The following is a 27,625-nucleotide window of genomic DNA, read 5'->3' as shown; positions in this document are numbered from 1 at the left end:
GGCTGAAGTGCAGTGGCGCAGTCTTGGCTCACTGCAACCTCCACCTCCGGGTTCAAGAAATTCTTCCACCTCAGCCTCCCAAGTAGCTGGAACTACAGGCACGTGCCAAACACCTGGCTAATTTTTGTATATTTAGTAGAGACAGGGTTTCACCATGTTGGCCAGGATGGGCTCGATCTCTTGACCTTGTGATCTACCTGCCTCAGCATCGCAATGTGCTGGGATTACAGGCGTGAACCACCGTGCCCAGCCTCAAGTAAACTTATCACACTGATTAGTCTGCATAGTCAGAGATTTAAAGTATTTCTCCTCAATAGATTACATGAAGCAACTTTTAGGAATCCAACAATCACGTACAATTTATATTTTTGATCATGCTTTAAGAGAGAAGAGCAGGAAAACATGAAACATTAAAATTACATATATTTCTGTTGCTACTTGTTCTAGAAGTCAAAACACAAATTCTTGAAGCTTGTAAGACCCTTCTATTGTTAGGAAGTTTACTCATAAAGTTTTATAATTGCCATAAAGAGTAGCATACACAGCTGGGCACAGTGACTCTTGCCTGTAATCCCAGCACTTTGAGAGGCCGAGACGGGTGAATTACCTGAGTTCAGGAGTTCAAGACCAGCCTAACCAACATGGTGAAACCCTGTCTCCACTAAAAAATACAAAAATTAGCCGGGCATGGTGGCAGGCACCTGTAATCCCAGCTACTTGGGAGGCTGAGGCAGGAGAATTGCTTAAACCCAGGAGGCAGAGGTTGCAATAGGCCAAGATCGTGCCATTGCACTCCATCCTGGGCAACAAGAGCAAAACTCTGGCTCCAAAAAAAAAAAAAAAAAGGGTAGCATATGCTTGTATAAAATCATCTATAAATTGCATAGTTAAAAATAGCTAAGTGAAAATAATGAGTTGGCAAAACTGTATAGGTTGTAGAATGTTCAGCATCTACATGTAAAGTTACCTTATAATTATTACTATATAGCTTCATTTCAGTAACTGATAAATGATCCAACTGTCTAAACCTGGAATTTATGACTTTAGAACTAGGAAGGTTTGGCTGGGCGCGGTGGCTCAAGCCTGTAATCCCAGCACTTTGGGAGGCCGAGGTGGGTGGATCACGAGGTCAAGGGATCGAGACCATCCTGGTCAACATGGTAAAACCCCGTCTCTACTAAAAATACAAAAAACTAGCTGGGCATGGTGGCACGTGCCTGTAATCCCAGCTACTCAGGAGGCTGAGGCAGGAGAATTGCCTGAACCCAGGAGGCAGAGGTTGCGGTGAGCCGAGATCGTGCCATTGCACTCCAGCCTGGGTAACAAGAGCAAAACTCCGTCTCAAAAAAAAAAAAAAAGAACTAGGAAGGTTACAATAACAATGGTCAGGAAAAGAAATATACAGATAATTTTTACCTCTGAAAGCTGAGTATTTTTATTTGTCTCAAGCATTTGTCTACACTCAAACTATACAGAAAAAAATTAAGAAATTAGAAAAAGATTTAGGGAAGAATTCTTCAATTTAAAAAGAATACCAATTTAGAGAAAGGAAAAACACTTCTGGAAACATTGTTTATCTTCTAATCCATTAATTCAAGGCTTCTAAAGAATACATATGTATGTGAATTTATTTTAAAAGAAATTATTTTCTAACAGAATGATAAATGTACAAGAAATTTTAAATTTCATCCTTTGTCAACAAAAGTCCATACCATGCTCACTATGGTTTACCTGTGCAGGAGGTGACTGTAGTGGATTGTTATCCAGGGTGATCATCTGTAGGTGCCTGAGGTTCCGATAACAAACAGGGATTACGGTAATTTTATTGCATGAGAAGTCTAACCGTATCAAAGGCAACTCTGCCAGCTCTGCATGAAGGTAAAATGAAAATGACCAATTAATGATGTTTTAAAACTAGAAAATTTTTCCAAAAGCTTCTAGTTAAATATTGTGCTTTTAACACAAATATTTACCCCCATTCTCTTTTAGTGACTAACTGGTAGCAAAGTGGTATAAATGAGAAAAGTGGTAAAGTGGTATAAATGAGATCTAGCTGCCTATAGACAGGATTACTAAAAACAAGCAAGCAGCTTTGACCCCCTCGGAACTACAGAAAGTCTCAGAAGCTGGAGGCCCTGATACCACAAAAAGGTGAGGGTAACAAAAGGATTAGATAACACTCTATATAAAGAACAGTTATGCCTGGGTCCACAGCCCCCACTAACACAGCTAGGGCACTATCCTTCTCCAGTGTCCACAGGAGTCAGCAAGTTATTTTCTAGTGAAATTGAATAAAAAATGCTCTGAACTCAGGGATCCCAGGCACAATGGAAACTCAGAATGAGTTGCCAGCTGAAATGGAGGAGTTAAGTGAAAAGTCTACACACTTAACGGTACGACCTCAGCACCTTCCCACCCCACCCTATCCTACTTCAACCACAGGAATGGCAGTAGTTAAGAATATATACAATAATGTAGAAGAAATGCAGCTTCTTTCTCTGGATAAACTTCACAGTCCCATATAAAAGGCCTTTATATAATGATATAGAATTTCTTCTAATAAAATATACAGCTTGCTACTTAATTACCATTATGCAATTTCTGCCCAGTATGCTCAGAACTTCTAATCAGTTACATAAAGTGTACAAGAAAGGAAATAAAATTAGGGTACATCACTTGAATTGGCAGGGAACAATGTTTACATAATTATAGTCATGTGAACCCTGAATAACAATTTAATCAAAAGTTGTGATAAAACTACACTGGGGAAGGCCGGGTGCGGTGGCTCAAGCCTGTAATCCCAGCACTTTGGGAGGCTGAGGCGGGTAGATCACGAGGTCAAGAGATCGAGACCATCCTGGTCAACATGGTGAAACCCCATCTCTACTAAAAATACAAAACATTAGCTGGGCATGGTGGCGCGTGCCTGTAATCCCAGCTACTCAAGAGGCTGAGGCAGGAGAATTGCTTGAACCCAGGAGGTGGAGGTTGCGGTGAGCCGAGATCACGCCATTGCACTCCAGCCTGGGTAACAAGAGCGAAACTCTGTCTCAAAAGAAAAAAAAAAAAAACTACACTGGGAAGATGGGAGGAGGACAGTAAAGGCGTGATATGATGACAGTGTAAGGAAACTAAATCCTCATCTATCACAACAGGAAGTTGATATAGGTGTCAAAGTCACCCAAACCAGCAATATCTATAAAAACATATCAATTAGACATATGTCAGCAGTCCGGGCACTGTGGCTCATGTCTGTAATCTCAGCACTTTGGGAGGCTGAGATGAGCAGACTGAGCCCAGGAGACCAGCCAGGCAACATGGTGAGACCCTTGTCTCTACAAAACAATGCAAAAATTTCTGGGTTTGATAGCACATGCCTATAGTCCCAGCTACCTGGAAGGCTCAGAAGGGAGGATGGCTTTAGCCCAGGGAGTTCGAGGTTACAGTGAGCTATGATCATGCCATGCACTCCAGCCTGGGAAACAGAGTAAGACCCTATTTCAAAAAAAAGAAAAAAAAAAAAAAAAGAGTAAATGAATTTAATGAAGGTACATACTTTTGGCCATTGAAACTGGTGTGTAGGGACGTTTGAGGCAGGGGAATTATACTATTTATTTTTCTTTTTTTTTAAATACTATTTATTTTAAGCTTAATATTTTTGACTGACGTAATATTTAGTAAAAATTAAAATTAATTTTAAATCAAAATGGCAATATAACAAAAAAGATATGATATCTACCAAACTGCAATATGTTAGAAATTACCAATTAAGTAACACTAACTTCCATATTATTTAATGTGGAATAAAGCTTCACCTGCCATCTCATTTCAACATATGTGCTAAGATTATAAAAGAAACTTTAAAAAATCAAACTACTTGTGTGATAAATGTTTTTTGTCAGCAGTCTACAATCAAAGATACAGAAATAAATTAGTTGATAAAACTATTAAGCTTCAATTGTCATCTGAAACACTCAATTTTCATTATGATTAAAACCCTAGTATTTTTGTTAACTGATTTCACACTAAATAAATATTATTATAAGGGTAAGTCTTTAAAGAGCAACCATACTAGGTGAGTCCTGAGTATAGAGATAACACAAGAGAGAAATTCGGGGTTATAAGGTGTCAAGATTTTGGTTTTGCTGAGGGCCTTCATTTACATTCCTGAGTTGGTAGCAAACAGAAACAGGAGCAAGTCAGGAAGGCCCTGAGGATAAAGAGTGTGAAGGTTACTGGACAAGCCAAGCGAGAGGAAAGATATGCAAGATTTTGGTTGCAGTAAGTAAGTAAAGGCAGACTGAAAAGGTCACATCCTTACACATTTACTTGGAATCCAAAACGTCAAAGCTCCACTAGTATGTTAAAACTAAGTATTATGCTGAATCAAATTGGTGTAAATATTTGAATTCTACAGGGAAAGTAAAAATATCATTAGTTAATTCAACACTTATTGTGGCCAGGCGGCGCAGTGGCTCACACCTGTAATCCCAGCACTCTGAGAGGCCCAGGCAGGTGGATCTCTTGAGACCAGGAGTTTGAGACCAGCCTGGGCAACATGGCAAAACCCTCTCTCTACTAAAATTAACTGGGCGTGCTGGCAACTGCCTCTAGTCTAAGCTACCTGGAAGGCTGAGGTGGAAGGGATCACTTAAACCTGAGAAGTTGAGGCTGCATTGAGCCATGTTTGCGCCACTGCACTCTAGCCTTTGTAATGGCAGTGAGACCCTGTCTCAAAATAAATAAACAAAATATTCATTGTACACTGTAAGTCATATTTTGTAAAAGAACCTAGAAAATCACTGTCATGAAAATATCTTCAGAAGATTCCTTATTTTTCTGGAATGTTTGCCAATAAATGTCTATATTTGATTCAAATTAATCTAGTGAGAATAGCAGGGAGGAAAGTAAATGAAAGTGCAGATGAAACAAGACTTGCCCTGAGCTGATAATTGTTATTGCTGGGTGGTGAGCAGAAATACCTAAGAAGAAATACATATTCTGGATCTAATAAGATAATAGTTTTCATTTTAATCTTCTTTTCTAGCTTTTTGTTTCATGAATTTGTGAAAGATTGATAAATTATACTTAATTTCTTTAATCATTTTTATCATTCAAATACATGTATCAGAGCTTGTAGTCAGCCTAAGATAACTAATCTCTTAGTGCAGTCTCTCACCCCGTTTATCATTCACACTACACATCACCTCCACATGGTTCATTAGCCTCTGTCTGAACATCTCCAGCAATGGGTAAACTTAAGTTCAGGTCAACGTTCATTTTTAAATGAGTGCTAACTATGGGAATGTTTTTCATTATACTGTAAAATCCCCTTATCCAAATATGTTATATTTCCCTCAAACAGTCATGCTTACTGAAATTTTCAGTGACCCTACTCTAAGTTATTGATTACATCGGTTGACAAGAGGTAAAAATAAAATCAAACGTTAACAGTTATCAAACTTTTCATTGAAGACGCTTTTAAAATCCACAATGAAACAGATAACACTATTAAGTAAACCATTAGATTTCAAACACTGGACATAACACACACACACATTCATTCTCTCATTCTCAATCTCTCTCTCTCTCTCCCTCTCTCCTTTTTTTTGGACAGGGTCTGGTTCTGGTGCCCAGGCTAGAGCGTAGTGATGCTACCACAGATCACTGCAGCCTTGACTGACCTCCTGGGCTCAGGAACTCCAAGCATGCGCCACCCCACTGGGCTAATTTTTAAATTTTTTTGTAGAGATAGACTGTCTATGATGCCCAGGCTGGTCTTGAATTCCTGGGCTCAGGCAATCCTCCCTCTTCTGCCTCCCAAAGTGTTGGGATTATAGGCATGAGCCACAGCACCTAGCCTGGCTATAATCCTTATATATTTTTGTCTTGGTTGCTCTGAAAGAGCTTTAAAATAATAATAATAAATAATAATTTCATCATTTCTTACCTTCAGGTAAATGTACTAAGTGATTTCTTCTTACATTAAGGTCTCTCAAGGCCTCCAGGTTACCAATTTGGGAAGGGATAGTTTGAATTTCATTGCAGCTCACATCCTATTTTGAAAAAAATACAAAATAAAGATTATCCTAACATTAAATTAGATATGTTTGGTAGACCTTCCGGTATCTTACTTAATAGCTTGATTCAATGGTTCTGAAGAGACTACCTACAGATTCCAAGATTGATAAATTCAGAATACCATAATTCTGAGATCAGCCAAAATAATTTGTAAACCCATAATTATAACAAGAGGGAAGCTGCCTAGGTTAATAAAACCTTTGAGCTGCCATATTAAAACTTAAAATTCTTCCAATATGACTAAAAGAAAATAATACATTTGCTATTTAGAAATGAACACTTGCTGCCGGGTGTGGAGGCTCATGCCTATAATTCCAGCACTTTGGGAAGCCAAGGGGAGTAGATGGCTTGAGCCCAGGAGTTTCAGACCAGCCTGGGCAATATGGTAAGGCCTCGTCTCTATTTTCTTTTTTAAAAACAGCAAAAAGAATCAAAAAAGACTGCTTGCCAAAATTTTCAATAAGCTTCAAACATTATTTTTTAAATTTTCTCAAAATACACTTACAGAAAATACTATTTTTACTTTTCCTACCAAAATAGAATCAGAAGCTAAGACTTTTTTTTTTTTTTTTTTGAGACGGAGTCTTGCTGGTGTCGCCTAATTTCGGCTCGCTGCAAGCTCCACCTCCCAGGTTCCAGCAAATCTCCTGCCTCAGCCTCCCAAGTAGCTGAGACCGATTACAGGCACATGCCACTGTGCCAGCTAATTTCTGTATTTTTAGTAAAGACAGGGTTTCACCATATTGGCCAGGCTGGTCTGGAATCCTGACCTCAGGTGATCCACCTGCCTCGGCCTCCCAAAGTGCTGGGATTAGAGGCATGAGCCACCGCACCGGGCCAGAAGCTAGATTTCTTAGTCCAATGCTCTAGGCATTAAAAGGGTTCTAAAAGAAGTTGAAAGGATATAGGTTCAAATCCTAGCTAGAAAAAAAAAAAAGTTGAAAGGACAGAAAAACAGAGTCTGAGCCAAAAGGTATCAATGTATAATCTCTCAGAAAATACGTACGTTGAAAACAGCAGTTTGCTTTCGCTTAATGAAGAGGAAAAAAAGAAAGAGACAATAAGGATGTTGCTGAAAGACCATCAGGTGGGAATGGAGAGCTTCAGGGACACTTTTTTTTTTTTTGAGACAGAGTCTCACTTTGTTACTCAGGCTGCAGCGCAGTGGTGCAATCTTGACTCACTGTAATCTCTGCCTTCTGGGTTCAAGCGATTCTCCTGCCTCAGCCTCCCAAGTAGCTGGATTATAGATGCGTGCCATCAGACCGGGCCAATTTTTGTATTTTTAGTAGAAACAGGGTTTCACCATGTTGGCCAGGCTGGTCTTGAACTCCTGACCTCAGGTGATCTGCTCGCCTCAGCCTCCCAAAGTGCTGGGATTACAGGCATGAGCCCAGCCAGAAGTGACTTCATTTACAAAGAGTGGTAGAAGGACACAATTAAATATCTTAGAAAATACATGGCATTGAAGTATATTTTACTTTATAGAATGAGAAATAAGTTCTAAAGATATAATGTAAGACAAAAAACAAACAAACAAACAAAAAAAACACCTGACCTTTGTAATGTCACTCTCCAATAGGAACTAATCAAAAATCAGAATACTGATGATACAAATAAATTTAGTTTGAAAAACTCAAATATATTAACATATCTCAAAAATTTAATGACATAGAAATCATTTCATATTGGCTAGAACATAATTCTAATGACCTTTTCCCATATGTGTGGGCCTATTAGGCTTGTACTTTCAGTTATTTCTTAATTCTGTATGTCAACTACTTGAGTACTGAAAATTCAATAAATGATTCATTACCAATACTAGAAAATCAGTCAAAAACATATCTTTTTTTTTTTTTTTGAGACGGAGTTCCACTCTTGTTGCCCAGGCTGGAGTGCAATGACAGATCTCGGCTCACCGCAACCTCCGCCTCCTGGTTCGAACAATTCTCCTGCCTCAGCCTCCTGAGTAGCTGGGATTACAGGCACGCGCCACCATGCCCAGCTCATTTTTGTATTTTTAGTAGAGACGGGGTTTACCATGTTGACCAGGATGGTCTCGATCTCTTGAACTCGTGATCCACCCGCCTTGGCCTCCCAAAGTGCTGGGATTATAGGCATGAGCCACCGCGCCCGGCCCAAAAACATATCTTAATAATCAATCTTTGCCATATAAAAGAGTAAGTATGGTATGACTTTGGATACACCTCTCTCTACAAAGTTTCACACACGCGCACACACACACACGTTGGACGATAAAAATTATTAACTTACAAGTTCCATCAAATGTCTGAGGTGTCCAATTTCTTCTGGAAGTGACACCAATTTGTTATTACTAGCAATTAAGACTTTCAATGGTAAATTACACAGGTGTACCGGCAACGTTGACAGTTGGTTCCGACTAAGTGGGTAAGTAGAAAGAGAGAAGAATCAGAGTCCACCACTGAAGAAAAGTTTTCCATCTTTCTCATTCTATACTCAGTAAAATAATAAACATGAGTCCTGCAAGAAACAGACAGGGTATTGGAGTTCTAGCCTTCATTTTATTGGTGGTCAGCTCTGTGGCTGAACTTAATCTGCATCTTACAAAGATTCCTCATCTGTAAACTGAAGATCTTATTATCTCCCTACTTATCTTCCAGGGCTCTTGCACAATAAAACTCCTCTGTAAAAAATTAAGTACTATATAAACACAGTATCATTTTATTAAAGTTTATGTAGGAAAAGATTTTTCTAAAGGTGGATAATATCATCCTCCTTCCTTCTGAAGAAAAGTTATAAACAAAACTTGTAATCTACTTTCCTCATCATTACATTATAATCAAATGTACATAAATGATTAAATTATAGCTCTATGGGAAAAAAGCAGTAGGTTGTGATTTCACAGATCATACCAACTAAATTACAGGTAAATAATTTTTACTTATACAAAAACATGCAAACCAGAACGAAAAGTAAAATAATAAAACACATCTATCAAGACAAAAATAAATTAGATTTTTATGTACGTAGATTCAACCTCTTAATCCTTAGGACCAATTCCCTCTCCATTTTTAAGATCTTTTACTGAGATCATGAGCCTTTAAAACTTTTTAGTCTAATAACAATTCCACTCACAGACATCTATCTTAAGGAAACAGTAAACACTTACATACAAAATTCTCTACTATTGTTTTTATCATGGTAAAAAACTAGAAGAAACTAAAGATCCCAGAGGAAAATGTATTTTCAATAGTATGTAAACTGTACAACAAAATAATTGCATACAAAAGTTTTAAAAAAATATTTCATGACAAGGGGAAAACTCATTTAAAAATTTGACTAAAAGCCTGGAAAAACAGAAGGAAAAGATCACTTATAAAATTCAGATACATTTTGATGAATTTCCTTTATACTTTTCCACATCTACACATTATCTTCAATGAATATTTGCAAATTTTATAGTTAAATAAAACAAGTTATTTTAAGATGTGAAAATGGAGTAGACAAGATGAATGCATTTATATATTCAGAATTTAATATGCAAATATAGTCCCAAGAAACGAAGTAATTTCAGATCTACTATTCTTACTTGATGAGGCAAATTAGAAATTATAACCGGAGAAGCACTGCTGTAAGACTGCTGCAAGCCCGTCAGGCAAATGGCTAGTAAGATCTGTTAATTACCAGCATCTCCAACTAACAACAGCCGACTTACAATGGCTTCATGATGGTGAGAAAGCAATACATATTCAGAAGAAACCATACTTTAGTACAGTATCTAATAAATTATATGAGCTATGGAACAGTTTATTATAAAACAGGCCTTGTGTTAGACGATTTTGCCCAGCTGTAGCCTAATGTTAGTGTTTTGAGCACATTTAAAGTAGGCTAGGCTAGGCTGTAACGTTTGATGGATGATGTGAGAAATGCATTTTCAACTTAGATGGGTTTGCTGGGATGTAACCCCAGTGTAAGTCAGGGAGCATCTGTATTGCAAAGCCAAAGACAGAGAAACTAGAGGGACACAGGAAATACTGTTAATATATCCCAAGAGCACATACAGAAACTCCTGATATGATTAGGTAACATATACATAGGTAAATATTTCAGTGAGAGGGGAAAATTCAAAAGAACACATAAAATCAAAAATTTAAAATAAGAAAACAATATTCTTACCTAATATTTAAGAATGTTAGAGCTTGTAGGTTTAGAATTGCCTCTGGAATATACCGAATACAATTTTGGTACAAGTTGAGATTTTCAAGAGAAACAAAGTGACATGCTTCTATAGGAATTTCTGAAAGACGATTTCGTGACAGGTCTAAAAAAAACATTAAATTAGGTTTAAAATCAGTCCTTGGAACTTACTTTATTGAAATGTTTTGATTTTCCACATATGCTAAAAAATAAAACAATTACTCTTTAAAACTAATACAACTTCTAAGGCATATCTGCTTACAAATTATATCAAAGGTCTTATCAGTCAGTTTCAAATATCCTAAAACAAGTAAGATCCCTAAAATCCACCTTCCTAAAGGCACAGAAAACATGCTGAGGTTTCTGAAAAGCAAAACAAAAAATACTGTCCCTTTATTTATCAAGGATGATCAAGATCAGGTCAAAAGCACTCAGGAACCATCTTTGCTCCCAATGGCCAAAGATGAGGCAATCTGAGCTTTGATAAAGATGACTGCAATACACTGAAATTTATCACATATATTGAACTACGTGAGTTTATGACACACACCCAAAAAAGATGACAGAGAACTAATACATTATCTTGTACACTGGTGATATGGTTTTCCTGTGTCCCCATCCAAATCTCAACTTGAACTGTCAGAATTTCCACATGCTGTGAGAGGGACCCAGTGGAGAGGTAACTGAATCATGGAGGTCGGTCTTTCCCATGTTACTCGTGATAGTGAGTAAGTTCACAAGATGTTATGGGTTTACCAGGGGTTTCCACTTTTGCTTCCTCCTCATTTTCTCTTGCTGCTGCTATGTAAGTGCTTTTTACTTTCCGCCATGATTCTGAGACCTCCTCAGCCATGTGGAACTGTAAGTCCAATTAAACCTCTTTTTGTTCCCAGTTTCAGGTATGTCTTTATCTGAAGCATGAAAACAAACTAATACAAATGAAGGAAAAATCAAACATTTGAGAAAATTAAGAGGAAAAATCAAACACTTATTTACCTTCCCTATATAAAAGTATCATTGGAATGGCCAGGCATGGTGGCTCACAACTGTAACCCCAGCACTTTGGGAGGCCGAGGCAAGTGGATCATGAGGTACGGAGTTCAAGACCAGCCTGGCCAACATGGTGAAACCCTATCTTTACTAAAATTACAAAAATTAGCTGGGCGTGGTGGCTGGCAGGCAGCTGTAATTCTAGCTACTCTGGAGACTGAGGCAGGAGAATTGCTTGAACCCGGAAGGCAGAGGTTGCAGTGAGCCGAGATCGCGCCACTGCACTCCAGCCTGGGTGACAGAGCAAGATACCGTCTCAAAATAAAATAATAATAATAATAATTTTAAAAAGTATCACTGAGTAAACAATGGATGGGTGCAACTCTCTATAAAAGTATTCTAGGTATGAATAAAAAAGAATGACACACTATCACAATTTTGAAACCCCTATGAATTAATGATCTAGAATTGAACATCAATGGTTATCTTTAAAAAAAAAGACAATCAGAAATTATGTGCCTCAGGTCAGGTACAGTGGCTCACACCTGTCATCCCAGCACTCTGGGAAGCCAGGTGGATCATTTGAGGTCAGGAGATCGAGACCAGCCTGGCCAACAAGGTAAAACACCATCTCCACTAAAAATACAAAAATTGGCCACGCGTGGTAGCAGGCGCCTGTAATCCCAGCTACTCAGGAGGCTGAGGCAGGAGAATCGCTTGAACCCAGGAGGTGGATGTTGCAGTGAGCCGAGTTCGCACCACTGCACTCCAGCCTATGTGATGGAGTAAGACTCAGTCTCAAAACAAAAAAAAAGAATGCTGTACGTGTATTCTTTGGTGACCTTCATTCAGCTTCTGAGATTGAATCCTGTAGTTGCATATTGCAATAGTTCCATCATTTCCGCTGTCTTCATAGTATATTACTATATGAATATGCCACAACTTATTTAACCCATTCTACTAATGATGAACATTTTAATTACCCACTGATCTAGATATATATATATCTACAAGTGAAAATACTGTGTAATAACATATACGTTTCTTCAACTTCACAAGAGAATGCCAAACTGTTTTCCGAAGTGGTTGTACTAATTTACAAATCTAATGTACAAAGAGTTCCTGTAGCTTTCTTCATTTCCTTGTCAACACCTGTTATTGTGAGATGTTTTAATATTTGTATAGTGGCATCTCACTGTGACTTTAATTTTTATTGGTCTTCTAGATTTCCTTTCTTGTGAAGTGCCTGCCCTAGTCTTTCGGTCTGTAGGACATATTTATAAGTTTTGAATACGAGTCCACTGTCATTTACATATGGTACAAATATCTTCTTCCACTTTGTGGTTTAAGTTTCTCTTCATGATATCTTCTATAAAAGCCTTTACTTTTTCTTTTTTTTTTCTCTTTACTTGAAATTAAATATACTCCAAGAGAAAACCTTTACTTTTTTTTTTTTTAATTAGTCAACGTTCTGCTGAAGAAAACCTTTACTTTTAATTGAGTAAACTTGTATTAAGCATTTCCTTTATGATTAGTTGCTTTTGTGGTTTTAAAATAAATGTTTCTTTACTTCAATGTCATAACGATAGTCTCTTCTAAAAGTTTTGCTGCATTTAATTTATCAGGAATTGACTTTCTAGTATAATGTGAAGTAGAAGGCCAATTTCCCTGTTTTCCATAGGGATACCCAGTTGTGCCAGTGACAGTCACTTAAAAGAGCATCTTTTCTCCCACTATTTTCCTGTTACACCTTTGTTGTATATCAGTGCCTATATTTGCACTGGCCTGTTTAGGAGCTAATTGGTTCTATTGCTCTATTTATCTATCCTTACCTCAGTACTAAACAATCTTAATTACTACAGTTTTATAGTAATTTTTGATAGCTAGTAAATCAAACAGTACTACCTTATTGTAGTTCTTAATAAATTGTGTCTTGGCTTTCCAGATTTTTTTGCATTTCCCTATAAATTTTAGAATAAACTTAAGTATCACAAAAATATTTTAAGTATCACAATATATTAAGTATCACAAAAATACTTAATATTTTGTCAGTGATCTCTGCTGCCTTATCTTGCAACACCTAAAAGCCCATGGTGGGCAGAATGAAGGTGTGCTGTATTGAGGGTTTTAGAGTTTCAGAGTCCTTTACTGTTAAAGATTTGTTACCAGTTTGACATCAGGCACCCAATGAATTAGGATATTACTTTGTTATATAAAGCCTGGCACATAGTGGGAACTCAATATATATTTGTTATATCTTTTTAAAAACACTATTTTTTCACCTAAAAGTTGTTTTGCAATTTTAAAATAGAAACCTTTAGGTAACACATGCCAGGTGTTTCAAGGGTCATTTTACGAGACCAAAATTCTTTTTGTTGATAGCTATACCTTTGTATAGCATATATATACCTATGCTATCAAAATGAAAACATTGTTTTTCTAAAGTAATTTTGGTGTAACAGCACATCCTGGAGAGCTAAATGAACTGTGAAATGTATTTATCTAAAAATAATTAGTGTTTCAGTAATAGAATTGTTCTAAGTCATCAACTCTATTGTTCTATACCACCAGAAACAACTGAACAAATTTAAAAGTTTTAATATTTGTGGAAATCCAGAGTATTTTTTACTTTTTCCCCTTTCATGAAAATAGCTGTCAAACTATTAGCTTTCTAATGTGTGCATCTTAAATTCAGAACAAGAAAGGATATGTTATCAAACAAAATTAATATTAGTGAATCGATATTTTTCTCTATAAATCTCATAACTTATATTTTGTTAAAAAAAAAAAGTAACAAAGCACACTGCCTGCTTGCTGATGTTTCTTTGTCATTACGTTTAGTTCTGTAGCACAAATAATGTAAATTCTTAAACTTGAAAACAGATTGTGGGAAGGATTTATTAACTTAAATGGCATTTTTCCCAGCTAATTTAACTTTCTGTCTACTTCTGTTTGAGGCTGTGAAGGTCACAAGGTCCAGAAAAAGAATATAATTATTTTACTGATATGATACTGCTTACTTCTCATATGGTGGCTAAGAGAAAAAGAGAAAAGAAAAACCCTTAAAAATGCAAAATTTATTATAATACAACAGCTTGTTAATAATGTAAATGGTTTATAACTTAAATATTTTTAAAATAAGATAATTACAAACACCTAAGCAGTGTTTCAATGTTTCGCTCAACAAAATCTTTGTTTGCTCTCAGAGAAGTTGGCTCCATTTTGCCCTTTCTTTCGGATGTAGTCAGATTACTGCAATTACCATTCTAGACTCTTCCTAGAGTTGCCTCAAGCAATCTTCTTTTTCTCCAGACCACTGTCTGACTTTTATACTGAAGGTGTCTGAGATTACTTCCTCTGACCCACCAAACAGATCTAAGTCTCTTCTACCTCTATCCTCCTCATTCTCAAGTAAGCTGTAAGAAAAATTAATGTGATAGGCCAGGCTAGTGGCTTGCACCTGTAACCCCAGCAATTTTGGAGGCTGAGGTAGGCAAATCACCTGAGGTCGGGAGTTCAAGACCAGCCTGGCCAACATGGTGAAACCCCATCTCTACTAAAAATACAAAAATTAGCCGGGTGTGGTGGCTCACACCGAATCTCAGCTGCTAGGAAGGCCAAGGAAGGAGAATCGCTTGAACAGGGGAGGCGGAGGTTGCAGTGAATGAAGATCACACATCACTGCACTCCAGCCTAGGCTACAGCACGAGACTTCCATCTATTTAAAAAAAAAAAAAAGAAAAAGAAAAAGAAAAATTAATAATGACTTATCCGTTAAAAGGAACCATCGAACTGAATCAAAACCAAAGAAAGTCAAATTCAGTGAACCAATCAATACAAATCTTTTAAATTTAAATTCTCTACATTCCCAACAGGCCATCCTGAATTCATTCAGTTCTATATGTAGTTCTTCAGAGCATTCCCAGCTATTGTACAGGAGCACGCTGCCTAAAGCACATAGGAAAAAGGAACAAGGGACACTCTCCCCAAATGTCTCGTTTAAAAAATAATATTTCTGGGCCAGGCACAGTGGCTCATGCCTGTAATCCTAGCACCTTGGGAGGCTGAGGCGAGCAGATCACTTGAGATCAGGAGTTTGAGACTGGCCTGGCCAACATGGTGAAACCCTGTCTCCACAAAAAATACAGAAATTAGCCAGGCGTGGTGGCACATGCCTGTAATCGCAACTACTCAGGAGGCTGAGGCAGGAGAATCGTTTGAATCTGAGAGGTGAAGGTTGCAGTGAGCCTGGATTGAACCACTGCACTCCAGCCTAGGCAACAAAGAAAGACTCTCTCTCAAAAAAAATTAATTAAACAAAAAATAACATTTCTGGCATTGTGCATTTTTTATCATAAATGTCCAAGTCAGTCTGACACTTATTTTTTGTTTGTTTGTTTTGAGATGGAGTTTCGCTCTTATTACCCAGGCCTGAGTGCAATGGCGCCATCTTGGCTCACCGCAACCTCCGCCTCCTGGGCTCAGGCAATTCTCCTGCCTCAGCCTCCTGAGTAGCTGGGATTACAGGCATGTGCTACCATGCCCAGCTACTTTTTTGTATTTTTAATAGAGACGGGGTTTCACCATGTTGACCAGGATGGTCTCGATCTCTTGACCTCGTGATCCACCCGCCTCGGCCTCCCAAAGTGCTGGGATTACAGGCTTGAGCCACGGCGCCCGGCCCAGTCTGACACTTTTTAAGTTCTTTGCTCAGCTTACAATGTTCTTAATTTCCCTCTCTCTCATTCACAGGTGCTGACCCTCCAACTCTCTCAAATTTTCAGTCACATATACCAGTGATTCTTAACCCTAGAGATCGTCTCGAAGTCACACTGAACTTTGGGCTGTTTCAAGTCATGATAACCTGGTAAACTCCTGCCCCTCCTTCAGAGTCATCTCAAGCACAATCTTATTATACGGCCTAGTCTGGGCACTCAAAGAATTCTACCACTGAGTTTCTAATAATCTAGTATAGTAGTTACCACAGGGTACTACAATTCTTCATTAGATTCTGAATTCCTGAGACCAACAGCTTTATGTCTTTAGTATATAATGCAATACCTGATCTCCAGGGCTTATAAAAAGGTCCAGTTTCTCTGCTAGAATTAAGTTAACTCTGGGTGCAGACACTAGATAATTCATTCTGATCAAATATCCAATTTGTGATTTCATGTTTTTTTACTTAAAATGGGAAAATTACTTCTGAAAAGTTTATTTTGGTAATTAGTTAATTAATGTTTAAAATCTGGAGTCTCAGGATCTAGAATTTGCAAATAAAAAAATGTGGGGTTCAACAAGAGAACTAGTGAAAAGAATCCGCGGTAGAGAAAATGTGGTAGGAGAAATACCTACATATCAAGTCAGATCAAATCCCTACCACAAACCCTCTGCCACACAAACCACAAATAAAATGTTTAATTTTTTACAGTTGTGAGCTGGGCATAGTTGGCATATTGTAATTCCAGCACTCTGGGAGACTGACATGGGAGGATCACTTGAGCCCAAGAGTCCAAGACCAGCCTGGGCAACACAGCGAAACGCTGTTTCTTTAAAAAAATAAAACGAAACAAAATTAAATAGACTAAGAAAAAAGAAGAGAGAAAAAATTAAATGGATAATCTGATAAGGGATTAATATCCAGAATACAAAGAACACCTAAAACTCAATAATAAAAAACAATTGTCCGGGCGCGGTGGCTCAAGCCTGTAATCCCAGCACTTTGGGAGGCCGAGGCGGGTGGATCATGAGGTCGAGAGATCGAGACCATCCTGGTCAACGTGGTGAAACCCCTTCTCTACTAAAAATACAAAAAAATTAGCTGGGCATGGTGGCGCGTGCCTGTAATCCCAGTTACTCGGGAGGCTGAGGCAGGAGAATTGCCTGAACCCAGGAGGCGGAGGTTGCGGTGAGCCGAGATCGTGCCATTGCACTCCAGCCTGGGTAACAAGAGCGACACTCTGTCTCAAAAAAAAAAAAAAAAAAAAACAATTAAAAATAGACAAAGGATTTGAATATTATTCCAAGGAAGAGATACAAATGGCCAATAAACACATTAAAAGGTATCTACATTATTAATCATTAGGGACATGCAAATCAAAACTATAATAAGGAAGTCGTAGCCAGAGCAATCAGATAAGAGAAAGAAAGAGCATCCAAATTAGGAAGGAAGAAATCAAATTATCCTTGTTTTCGGATGACATAATCTTGTATTTGGACAAATCTAAAGACTCCACCAAAATTAAGTAAGTTGCAAAATGCAAAAATCAACATACAAAAATCAGTAGCATTCCCTTATGCCAACAGCAGTCTAAAAATAAAAATTTAAAAAAAATCACATTTACAACAGCTACAAATAAAATTAAATACCCAGGAATTAACCAAAGAAAAAAGATCTCTACAATGAAAACTATAAAATACTGGTGAAAAAACTTGAAGGGGCTGGGCGCAGTGGCTCAAGCCTGTAATCCAGCACTGTGGGAGGCCAAGGCGGGTGGATCACGAGGTCAAGAGATTGAGACCATCCTGGTCAACATGGTGAAACCCCAATTCTACTAAAAATACAAAAAATTAGCTGGCCATGGTGGCGCGTGCCTGTAATCCCAGCTACTCCTATGCTGAGGCAGGAGAATTGCCTGAACCCAGGAGGCGGAGGTTGCAGTGAGCCGAGATCACGCCATTGCACTCCAGCCTGGGTAACGAGCGAAACTCCGTCACATATTTAAAAAAAAAAAAAAACTTGAAGAGGACATACAAAAATAGAAAGATATGCTTTATTCAAGGATTGGGAAAATCAGTATTATTAAAATGTCCATATTACCCAAAACAATCTACAGACTCAATGCACTCCCTGTCAAAATACCGACGATATTCTTCATAGAAATAGAAACGAGCAATCCTAAAATTTACACGAAACCATAAAAGACTCAGAAAAGGCAAAGCTGTCTGGAGAAAAAATAACAAAACTGGAAAAACGTTATTACCGGACTTCAAATTCTACTACAGAGCTACAGTAACCAAAACAGCTTGGTACTGGCATAAAAACAGGCACACACACCAATGGAACAGAATAGAGAAACAAATCATAAATTTACAGTGAACTCATTTTTAACAAAGGTGCCAAGAGCATACATTGGGGAATGGACAGTCTTTTCAATACATGGTACTGGGAAAACTGGATATTTGCATGCAGAAAAATGAACCTAGACAGCTCCCTTATGCCATTTACAAAAATCAAATACAAATGGATTAAAGACTTAAATTTAAGACCTCAAACTATGAAACTACTAAAAGAAAACATTGGGGAAGCTCTCCAGGACATGAGACTGGGCACCGATTTCTTGAGCAATATCCCACAAGCACAAGCAACCAAAGCGAAAACGGACAAATGGGATCACACCAAGTTAAAAAGCTTGTGCACAGCAAAGTAAACAACAAAGGGAAGAGATAACCCACAGAATGGGAAAAATATTTGCAAACTATCCATCTGACAAGGGATTAATAAGGCGAATATATAAGAAGCTCAAACAAGTCTATAGGAAAAAATCTAATAATCCAATTTTAAAATGTGCTAAAGCTCTGAATAGACATTTCCCAAAAGAAGACATACAAATGGCATAGAAGTATATGAAAAGCTGCTAACATGAATGATCCTTAGAGATACACAAATCAAAACTACAATGAGATATCATCTCACCCCAGTTAAAATGGCTTTCATACAAAAGACAAGCAATTACCAATGCTGAAGAAGATGTAAAGAAAAGGGAACTCTCGGCCGGGCACGGTGGCTCAAGCCTGTAATCCCAGCACTTTGGGAGGCCGAGGCGGGTGGATCACGAGGTCAAGAGATTGAGACCATCCTGGTCAACATGGTGAAACCCCGTCTCTACTAAAAATAGAAAAAATTAGCTGGGCGTGGTGGTGTGTGCCTGTAATCCCAGCTACTCAGGAGGCTGAGGCAGGAGAATTGCCTGAACCCAGGAGGCGGAGGTTGCAGTGAGCTGAGATCGTGCCATTGCACTCCAGCCTGGGTAACAAGAGCAAAACTCCGTCTCCAAAAAAAAAAAAAAAAGAAAAAAAAAAGAAAAGGGAACTCTTTTGGTTCCCTTTTCTTGTTGGTGGGAATATAAATTAGTACAACCACTGAGGAGAACAGTTTGAAGGTTTGTCAAAAAATTAAAATCAGAGCTACCATATGACCCATAAACATCTCTGCAAGGTATATACCCAAAAGAAAGAAAATCAGCACATCAAAGAGCTATCTGCATTCCCATGTTTTGCAGCACTATTCACAGTAGTCAAATCGTCAACAGATGAACAGGTAAGGAAAATGAGGTACACATACATAATGGAGTACTATTCAGCTACAAAAAAGAATGAGATTGTGTCGCCAGGCGCAGTGGCTAACGCCTGTAATTCCAACACTTTTGGAAGCCAAAGTGGGTGGACCATCACCTGAGGTCAGGACTTTGCGACCAGCCTGGATAACATGGCGAAACCTCATCTCTACTAAAAATACGGCCAGGCGCGGTGGCTCAAGCCTGTAATCCTGGCACTTTGGGAGGCCGAGGCGGGTGGAGGTTAAGAGATTGAGGTCAAGAGATCGAGACCATCCTGGTCAACATGGTGAAACCCCGTCTCTACTAAAAATACAAAAAATTGGCTGGGCATGGTGGCGCATGCCTGTAATCCCAGCTACTCAGGAGGCTGAGGCAGGAGAATTGCCTGAACCCAGGAGGCAGAGGTTGCAGTGAGCTGAGACTGCACCATTGCACTCCAGCCTGGGTAACAAGGGCTAAACTCCGTCTCAAAATAATAATAATAATAATAATTATAATAATAATAAAATAAAAATACAAAAATTAGCAAGGTGTGGTGGCACATGACTGTAATCCCAGCTACTCAGGTAGCTGAGGCAGAATAGCTTTAACCCCGGAGGTGGAGGTTGCAGTGAGCCAAGCCCATGCCACTGCACTCCAGTCTGGGCAACAAAGCAAGATTCCGTCTCAAAAAAAAAAAAAAAAAAAAAAAAGAGAGAGAGAGATTGTGTCATTTGCAACAACATGGATGGAACTAGAAGTCATTATATAAAGTGAAATAAGACAGGCACAGAAAGACAAACTTCTCATGTTCTAATTTATTTGTGGGATAAATTAAAAAAGAATTTAAAAATTAAAATAATTGAACTAATGGAGACAGCAGAACGACGATTATGAGAGGCTGGAAAGGATAGTCGTGGCCTGGGGGAAGAGAGGATGGTTAATGAGTACAAAAATATAGTTAAACAGAACAAGTAAGATCTAGTATTTGATAGCACAAGATGACTACAGTCAACAATAATTTATTGTACATTTTAAATTAACTAAAAAGAGTATAACTGGATTGTCTGTAACACAAAGCATCAATGCTTGAGGCAATGGATACCCTAGTTAACCTCATGTGATTATTATACATTGTATGCCTCTATCAGAGTATCTCACAGACCCCAAAAATATATGTGGCCACTACATACTCACAGACATTTAAAAAACTACAATAAAATACCATTTCATACCCATTCAGATAACTATTATCAAAAACAGAAAAACAACAGATGTTGGTAAGAATGTGGAGAAATTGGAGCCTCTTTGCTTTGCTGGCTGGAAAGTAAAATGGTACCGCCACTGTGGAAAAGAACATGACAGTTTCTCAAAAAAGTAAACACAGAATTATATTTATGATCCATACAATCCAACAATTCCACTTCTGGGTAAATCCTACTTCTGGGTATATAATGAAAAGAACTGGTTAGGTACAGTGGCTTGCACCTATAATCCCAGCACTTTGACAGGCTGAAGTGGGTAGATCACTTGAGGTCAGGAGTTTGAGACCAGCCTGGCCAACATGGCAAAACCCTGTCTCTACAAAAAATACAAAAATTAGCCAAGCATGGTGACATGTGCCTGTAATCTCAGCTACTCGGGAGACTGAGACAGGAGAATCGCTTGAACTCAGGAGGCAGTTTGAAGGTTTCTCAAAAACTAAAAAAAGGGTTACCACATGATCCAGCTTGGTGGCAGTAAGCCAAGATGGTGCCACTATATTCCAGCTTGGATGCAGCGAGACTCTATCTCAAAAAAAAAAAAAAAAGGACTGAAAACAGGAACTTGAGCAGATATTTGTACCTCAATACTCACATCAGCATTATTCAAAATTGTCAAAAGGGGGACAAGAACCAAATGTCTACCAATGGGTGAACAGGTATTTACATATGTTACACGCATACAATGGAATATTATTCTACATTCAAAAAGGAATAAAATTATTTGACATGCTACAACATGAAGTTTGCAAACATTATGGTAAATGAAATATGCCAGACATCAAAGGATAAATCTAATTCCATTTATATGAAGTCCCTAGAATAGCCCAATTCATAAAGACATAAAGCAGAATGATTACCAGGAAGTAATGAAGAGTTAGCGTTTAATGCATACAGAGTTGCAGTCTGGGATAATGAAAAAAGTTCGGGAAGTGGATTTAGTTGGTGACAGCTGCACAGCAGTATGATGGTACTTAATATCACTGAACATACGCTTAAAAATGGGGAAAATGGCATATTTTCCACAATTTAAAAAATCAAATATGTAGTACTCAAAGTAGAAAAGAAATCTATCTGCCTCTTCCTAGTGACATGTACCTTAAAAATCTCTCTCTAAAATTATGGCTTTTCTAATAACCATCTTATATCTCAGCAATAAAATGAATACACAAATTACAGAAACAAATATCCAAAGTATTTCTGAACTTCAAATCTCAAAACTTAGGTTCACAACGGTGTAACCGAGACTGGCAGTTACTTACTAACTTTTTTCCTTCTTAACCCCATTTCTCTCTGCCAGGGAGAAAAATGCTTAACATTTCATTCTATTTGGCTATTTAATTATGACAGTAGGACTTATTTCTTTAAATCTCAGTAACTAAGCCAGGAAAACCAAGGTTCATTCCAGTCCAAACACAAATTAATGTTTTCAACAGTATGGCATTTCTTAAGAAATGCTAGTAGTCAAAAGTCTTCTGTTCTTCTAAAACTCCTTCAGGCCATCCCACGCAGTGACATCATCCTTATCAAATAAAGCCCTTTATGCAATACTCACATATACAGTACTATCATTTTCTATGAGAACAGACACTACTATGAATGTTAAAATGGCCAGAGATTATGACAAATAATGTGTATAAGAGATTTTCAATACTGAGCAATGTAAATTTTAAAGATTATGGGAATAATATCCTATAACACATAAAGAAATGGCAAATGGAAACTAAAAAATTTCTAAAATACACAATCAATATGAAATAAACTAAAGAGTTATTTTCAAAAATTCAAGTCCCTAAAGAATTATATAAAAGTAACAATTTAGGCCGGGTGCGGTGGCTCATGCCTGTAATCCCAGCACTTTGGGAGGCTGAGGTGGGCGGATCATGAGGTCAGGAGATCGAGACCACCCCAGCCAACATGGTGAAGCCCCGTCTCTAGAAAAATAAAAATAAATTGGCTGGGCGTGGTGGCTCATACCTGTAATCTCAGCACTTTGGGAGGCCGAGGCGAGCAGATCACAAGGTCAAGAGATTGAGACCAACCTGGCCAACATGGTGAAACTCCATCTCTACTAAAAAATACAAAAATCAGCTGGGCGTGGTGGCAGGCACCTATAGTTCTGGCTACTCAGGAGGCTGAGGCAGGAGAATTGCTTGTACCCAGGAGGCGGAGGTTGCGGTGAGCCGAGATCACGCCATTGCACTCCAGCCTGGGTAACAAGAGCGAAACTCCGTCTCAAAAAAAAAAAAGAAGTTGTCTAGCAAGACAGCATAATAATAATAATAAAGCACCAGGAAAGGGTAACTTAGCAAAACTTAGCAAGTTTTCTAAGTTTCTTAGAAAACTTTTAGATAATAACTGCTCTACTCTACTACTCCACTCAAATATCTCAGAAAACACTGGAAAAAAACAAGCTTCCCAAGCAACCTTTGAGTAGCCTCACTCCTCTCAAAGGTTGCATGGGGAACCTAAATTTCCACCCTTGCCAGACTTTAATAAGTCTTATAATCCCCAAAATGCACAGGTTTCAACTGAAAACATTTACAATACTAAGGATCAGGAAGATCTCAAACTGAATAAAAAACAATCAATAAATAACAACACTGAGATGACAGAGATCCTAGACCATCCTAAAAATGCTTCAGAGAGCAATTACAAACTATCTTGTAACAAATGAAAAACAGAAAGCCTCAACAACAACAACAACAAACAGAAGGTTTCTAGAAACAAGATATGAAGGGGGAACAACACAAACAGCTCAATGGATGGGTTCAACAGCAGAGCAGAAAGCAGAAAAAAGAATCAGCAAACTGCAGGACAGAAAAATAGAAATTACCCAGTCTGAACAAGAGAGAAAATAAACTGGAAAAAAAAAAAACTGAATAGAGCAAGGACTTATGAAACTGTAACAAGAATCTAACACTGATGTCATCGGAATCCTGGAAGAGAGACAGGAGGTCAGAGCTGAATACTTGAGCATTTTTTAGGGCTGAAAAATGAACCGAAGAGAAAGCTTCTTAAGTTTGGCAAACCTATAGAGGCTGACCAAACCATAAACAGGATAAACCCAAAGACATCCACAAGACACATTATAGTCAAACTTCAGAAAACTGAAGACAGAGAAAAAAATCGCTTTTTAGGCTGGGTGCGGTGGCTCAAGCCTGTAATCCCAGCACTTTGGGAGGCCAAGGCGGGTGGATCACGAGGTCAAGAGATGAAGACCATCCTGGTCAACATGGTGAAACCCCGTTTCTACTAAAAAAAAATACAAAAAAATAGCTGGGCATGGTGGCACGTGCCTGTAATCCCAGCTACTCAGGAGGCTGAGGCAGGAGAATTGCCTGAACCCAGAAGGCGGAGGTTGCAGTGAGCCGAGATCACGCCATTGCACTCCAGCCTGGGTAACAAGAGCAAAACTCTGTCTCAAAAAAAAAAAAAAAAAAAAAAAAACCAAAAATAGTTTTGTTTTGTTTTGTTTTTTCCCAGACAGGATCTCACTCTGTTACCCTAGCTAGAGTACAGTAGCACCATCATGGCTTCCACCTCTTGGGCTCAAGAGATCCTCCCACCTCAGCCTCATGAGTTGTTGGGACTATAGGCACACACCATCACTCCTGCCTACTTTTTATACTTTTTGTAGAGAAGAGGTCTCACTATGTTGCCCAGGATGGTCCTGAACTCCTGGCCTCAAGTGATCCTCCTGCCTTGGCCTCCCGAAGTGCTGGGATAACAGGTACGAGCCACCATGCCTGGCCAAGAAAAAAGAAAATCTTGAAAAGAGCAGAAACAACTGAAATGACAGATTTCATATCAGAAACCATGGAAGCCAGAAAGAAGTGGCACTACATCTTCCTTTTTTTTTTAAAAGACAAAGGGTCTCACCCTGTTACCCAGGCTGGAATGCAGTGGCACAATCGCGGCTCACTGCAGCTTTGATCTCCTGGGCTCAGGTGATCCTCCCACCTCAGCCTCCCAGACAGCTGAGACTACAGGCATGTGCCACCAAGCCCAGCTAATTTTCTGTAGAGATGGAGTTTTGCCGTATTGCCCAGGGTGGTCTTAAACTCCTGGGCTCAAGTGATCTGTTTATCTTGGCCTCCCAAAGTGCTGCAATTACAGGCGTGATCCACAGTGCCTGGCCCAACATCTTTTAAACACTAAAAGAAAAGACTGTTTGCCCAGAATTGTATATTCAGCAAAAATGTCCTTCAGGAATCAAGGGGAGATGATCAAGACATTCTCAGAAGAATGAAAATTAAGAGAGTCTGTAACAGAAGATCTAACCTAAAAGAATGAGTAATGGAAGTTCTCTAATAGAAAAAAAGTGGTGAAAGAAAAGAATCTTAAAACACCAAGAAAAGACACAGTGTATTAGTTTGCTAGAGCTGCCACAATAAAATACAACATAGGCCAGGCGCAGTGGCTCACACCTGTAAGCTCAGCACTTTGGGAGGCTAAGGCAGGCAGATCACAAGGTCAAGAGATCAAGACCATTCTGGCCAACATAGTGAAACTCCATCTATACTAAAAAATATAAAAATTAGCTGGGCGTGGTGGCACACACCTGTATTCCTATCTACGCAGGAGGCTAGGCAGGAGAATTGCTTGAACCAGGGGGGCGGAGGTTGCCGTGAACTGAGATCACGCCAGTGCACTCCAGCCTGGCAAAAGAGCAAAACTCTGTCTCAAAAACACAAATAAATAAAAATATAATAAAATACCACACAGTGGGCAGCTTATAGAATACACATTTGTTTTCTCAGCACTCTGGAGGTTAGAAGTCTAAGATGAAGGTATTCGCCGCATTGGTTTCAGCAGAGGTCTCTCTCCCTGGCTTGCAGATACTGTCTTCTCTCCGTGTCTTCATATGATGTTTACTCTTTGTAGTCTCTGTCCTAATTTCCTCTTAAAGGGACAACACTTGTACTGAATTACCACCTACCCAAATGATGCCATCTTAACTTAATTACCTCTTTAAAAGGACTATCTCCAAACACAATCGCAGGTACTGAGAGTTAGGATTTCAATCTATGAATTTGAGGGTGAGGGACAAAATTCAGTACATAACACTAAGCAAAAATATGGGTATATATAAAAATATAAAAGACTTTCCTTGAGTTTTCCAAATTATATTGGAAGATTATGATTATTTGATGTGATTCTAAATATTTATAGAGAAAATATTTAAGACAACTTAAAACAGGGAAAGTAAAGGGACATAAAGGGAGTAAGGTTTCTGTATTTCACTCAAATTCATAAAATAATGATACCAATAGACTGATAAGGTAGGCATATGTAATGTAATAACTAGGACAACTAAGAGAGCTACACAAAGAGATACACTCAAAATCACTATAGATAAATAAAAATGGAATTCTAAAAAATGTTCAAGAAATCCACAGGAAGGCAAGAAAAAGAATACAGGAAAACAAAGAAAACAACAAAAAACAAAATGGCAGATTTAAACCCTAACATATCAATAATTATATTAAATATAAATTGTCTAAAAGACATTAAATAACCAAAATACAGAGATAAGCAAAGTGGATGTAAAAACATGATGCAACCATATGCTACCTACAAGAAACTCACTGGGCATGGTGGCGCATGCCTGTAATCCCAGCTACTCAGGAGGCTGAGGCAGGAGAATTGCCTGAACTCAGGAGACGGAGGTTGCGGTGAGCCGAGATCGCGCCATTGCACTCCAGCCCGGGTAACAAGAGCAAAACTCCGTCTCGAAAAAAAAAAAAAAAAAGAAAGAAATGCTTATTGGAGTCCCCTGTCCTTCCGCTGTAGCAGAGTCCAACTGTTGTGTAGGTAGTGTGGCACTTTCATTGTTCTGGAAATTCTCATCATCGTTTTCATGGGAATTCCTTTTGCCTCTTTCCTGTGTTTATTTGATTCCCATACCTAGATCCTTTAATACAGCTTATCCTTGAGTTGCTTCCTAAAAAGGGACATAGGAAGTCTTATAGATCTGAAAATGACATTCTAGACTAACATTTGGCTGGTAGTTTGGCTCATCAGAAAATCTTCATTGAAATTTTTTCCCTACGAATTTTGAAGAGTTGCTCCATTATTTTCAAGCTTCCGGTAGAGAAAGCTTCTGTAGAGAAATATACTACTATTTGAGGCCTGTCTTTTTTCTCCTCCTGCAAGTGTCTGAAATCTTTCTCCCTGTTTGAGCTAGGCCAGACCACAAAGTCTGGTCTGGGACTTAAGACTAACAAAAACAAGGCTGGGCACAGTGACTCACACCTGTAATCCCAGCACTTTGGGTGGCAGAGGCAGGAGAATTGCTTGAGGTTAGGAACTCAAGACCAGCCTGGGCAACATAGTGAGACTCCATCTCTACAAAAAATGTAAACATTACCCAGGTACGGTTGCACATGCCTGTAATCCTAGCTGCTTGGGAAGCTGAGATGGAAGGAGCATTTGAGCCCAAGAACTGAAAGTTGCAGTGAGCTACTACTGCACCCCTGCACTCTAGGCTGGGTGACAAAGCAAGACCCTGTCTCTAAACTAAAAACAAAAACAAACAAACAAAAAAGATTCACAGGAACAAGCCTATAGACTAAAGATTACTTTTACTTTGGTACCTAAATAGCAGTAAGTAGTGCAAAAGATACGCAAGACAAACAAACCACAAAAGATTTACAAATCAAAGATGCAAGTGAGTAGATTTTATCTCCAAGGTACCTCCCATATGTATCACAAAGGCCCATCCAAAATCTAGTGACTATGCACCTGAGAAGAAAGAAATCAACCTGGGCTTGACACCCTTTCTATTATTAGGCT

At 38.5% G+C, this 27,625-nt stretch overlaps 1 protein-coding gene across 12 annotated transcripts in view; it reads right to left on the bottom strand.

The window, feature by feature from the left end:
• Positions 1-27,625, bottom strand: part of LRCH3 (leucine rich repeats and calponin homology domain containing 3) — a 105,120-nt gene that overhangs the window by 55,339 nt on the left and 22,156 nt on the right. For all 12 annotated transcript variants that reach the window (XM_039461853.2, XM_039461857.2, XM_039461856.2 and 9 more), the window contains exons 2-5: positions 10,240-10,384; positions 8,356-8,482; positions 5,951-6,056; positions 1,732-1,868 (exon numbers count right to left, since the gene is read on the bottom strand). In XM_039461853.2, coding sequence (XP_039317787.1) covers positions 1,732-1,868; positions 5,951-6,056; positions 8,356-8,482; positions 10,240-10,384 — 515 coding nt within the window. The remainder of the gene's footprint in view (positions 1-1,731; positions 1,869-5,950; positions 6,057-8,355; positions 8,483-10,239; positions 10,385-27,625) is intronic.

This window comes from Saimiri boliviensis, chromosome 9, assembly GCF_048565385.1.
Source record: "Saimiri boliviensis isolate mSaiBol1 chromosome 9, mSaiBol1.pri, whole genome shotgun sequence".
Lineage (NCBI taxonomy): Eukaryota > Metazoa > Chordata > Mammalia > Primates > Cebidae > Saimiri > Saimiri boliviensis.
Note: the sequence above shows the minus strand (reverse complement) of the source record. Positions and strands in the feature narration are given on the sequence as shown.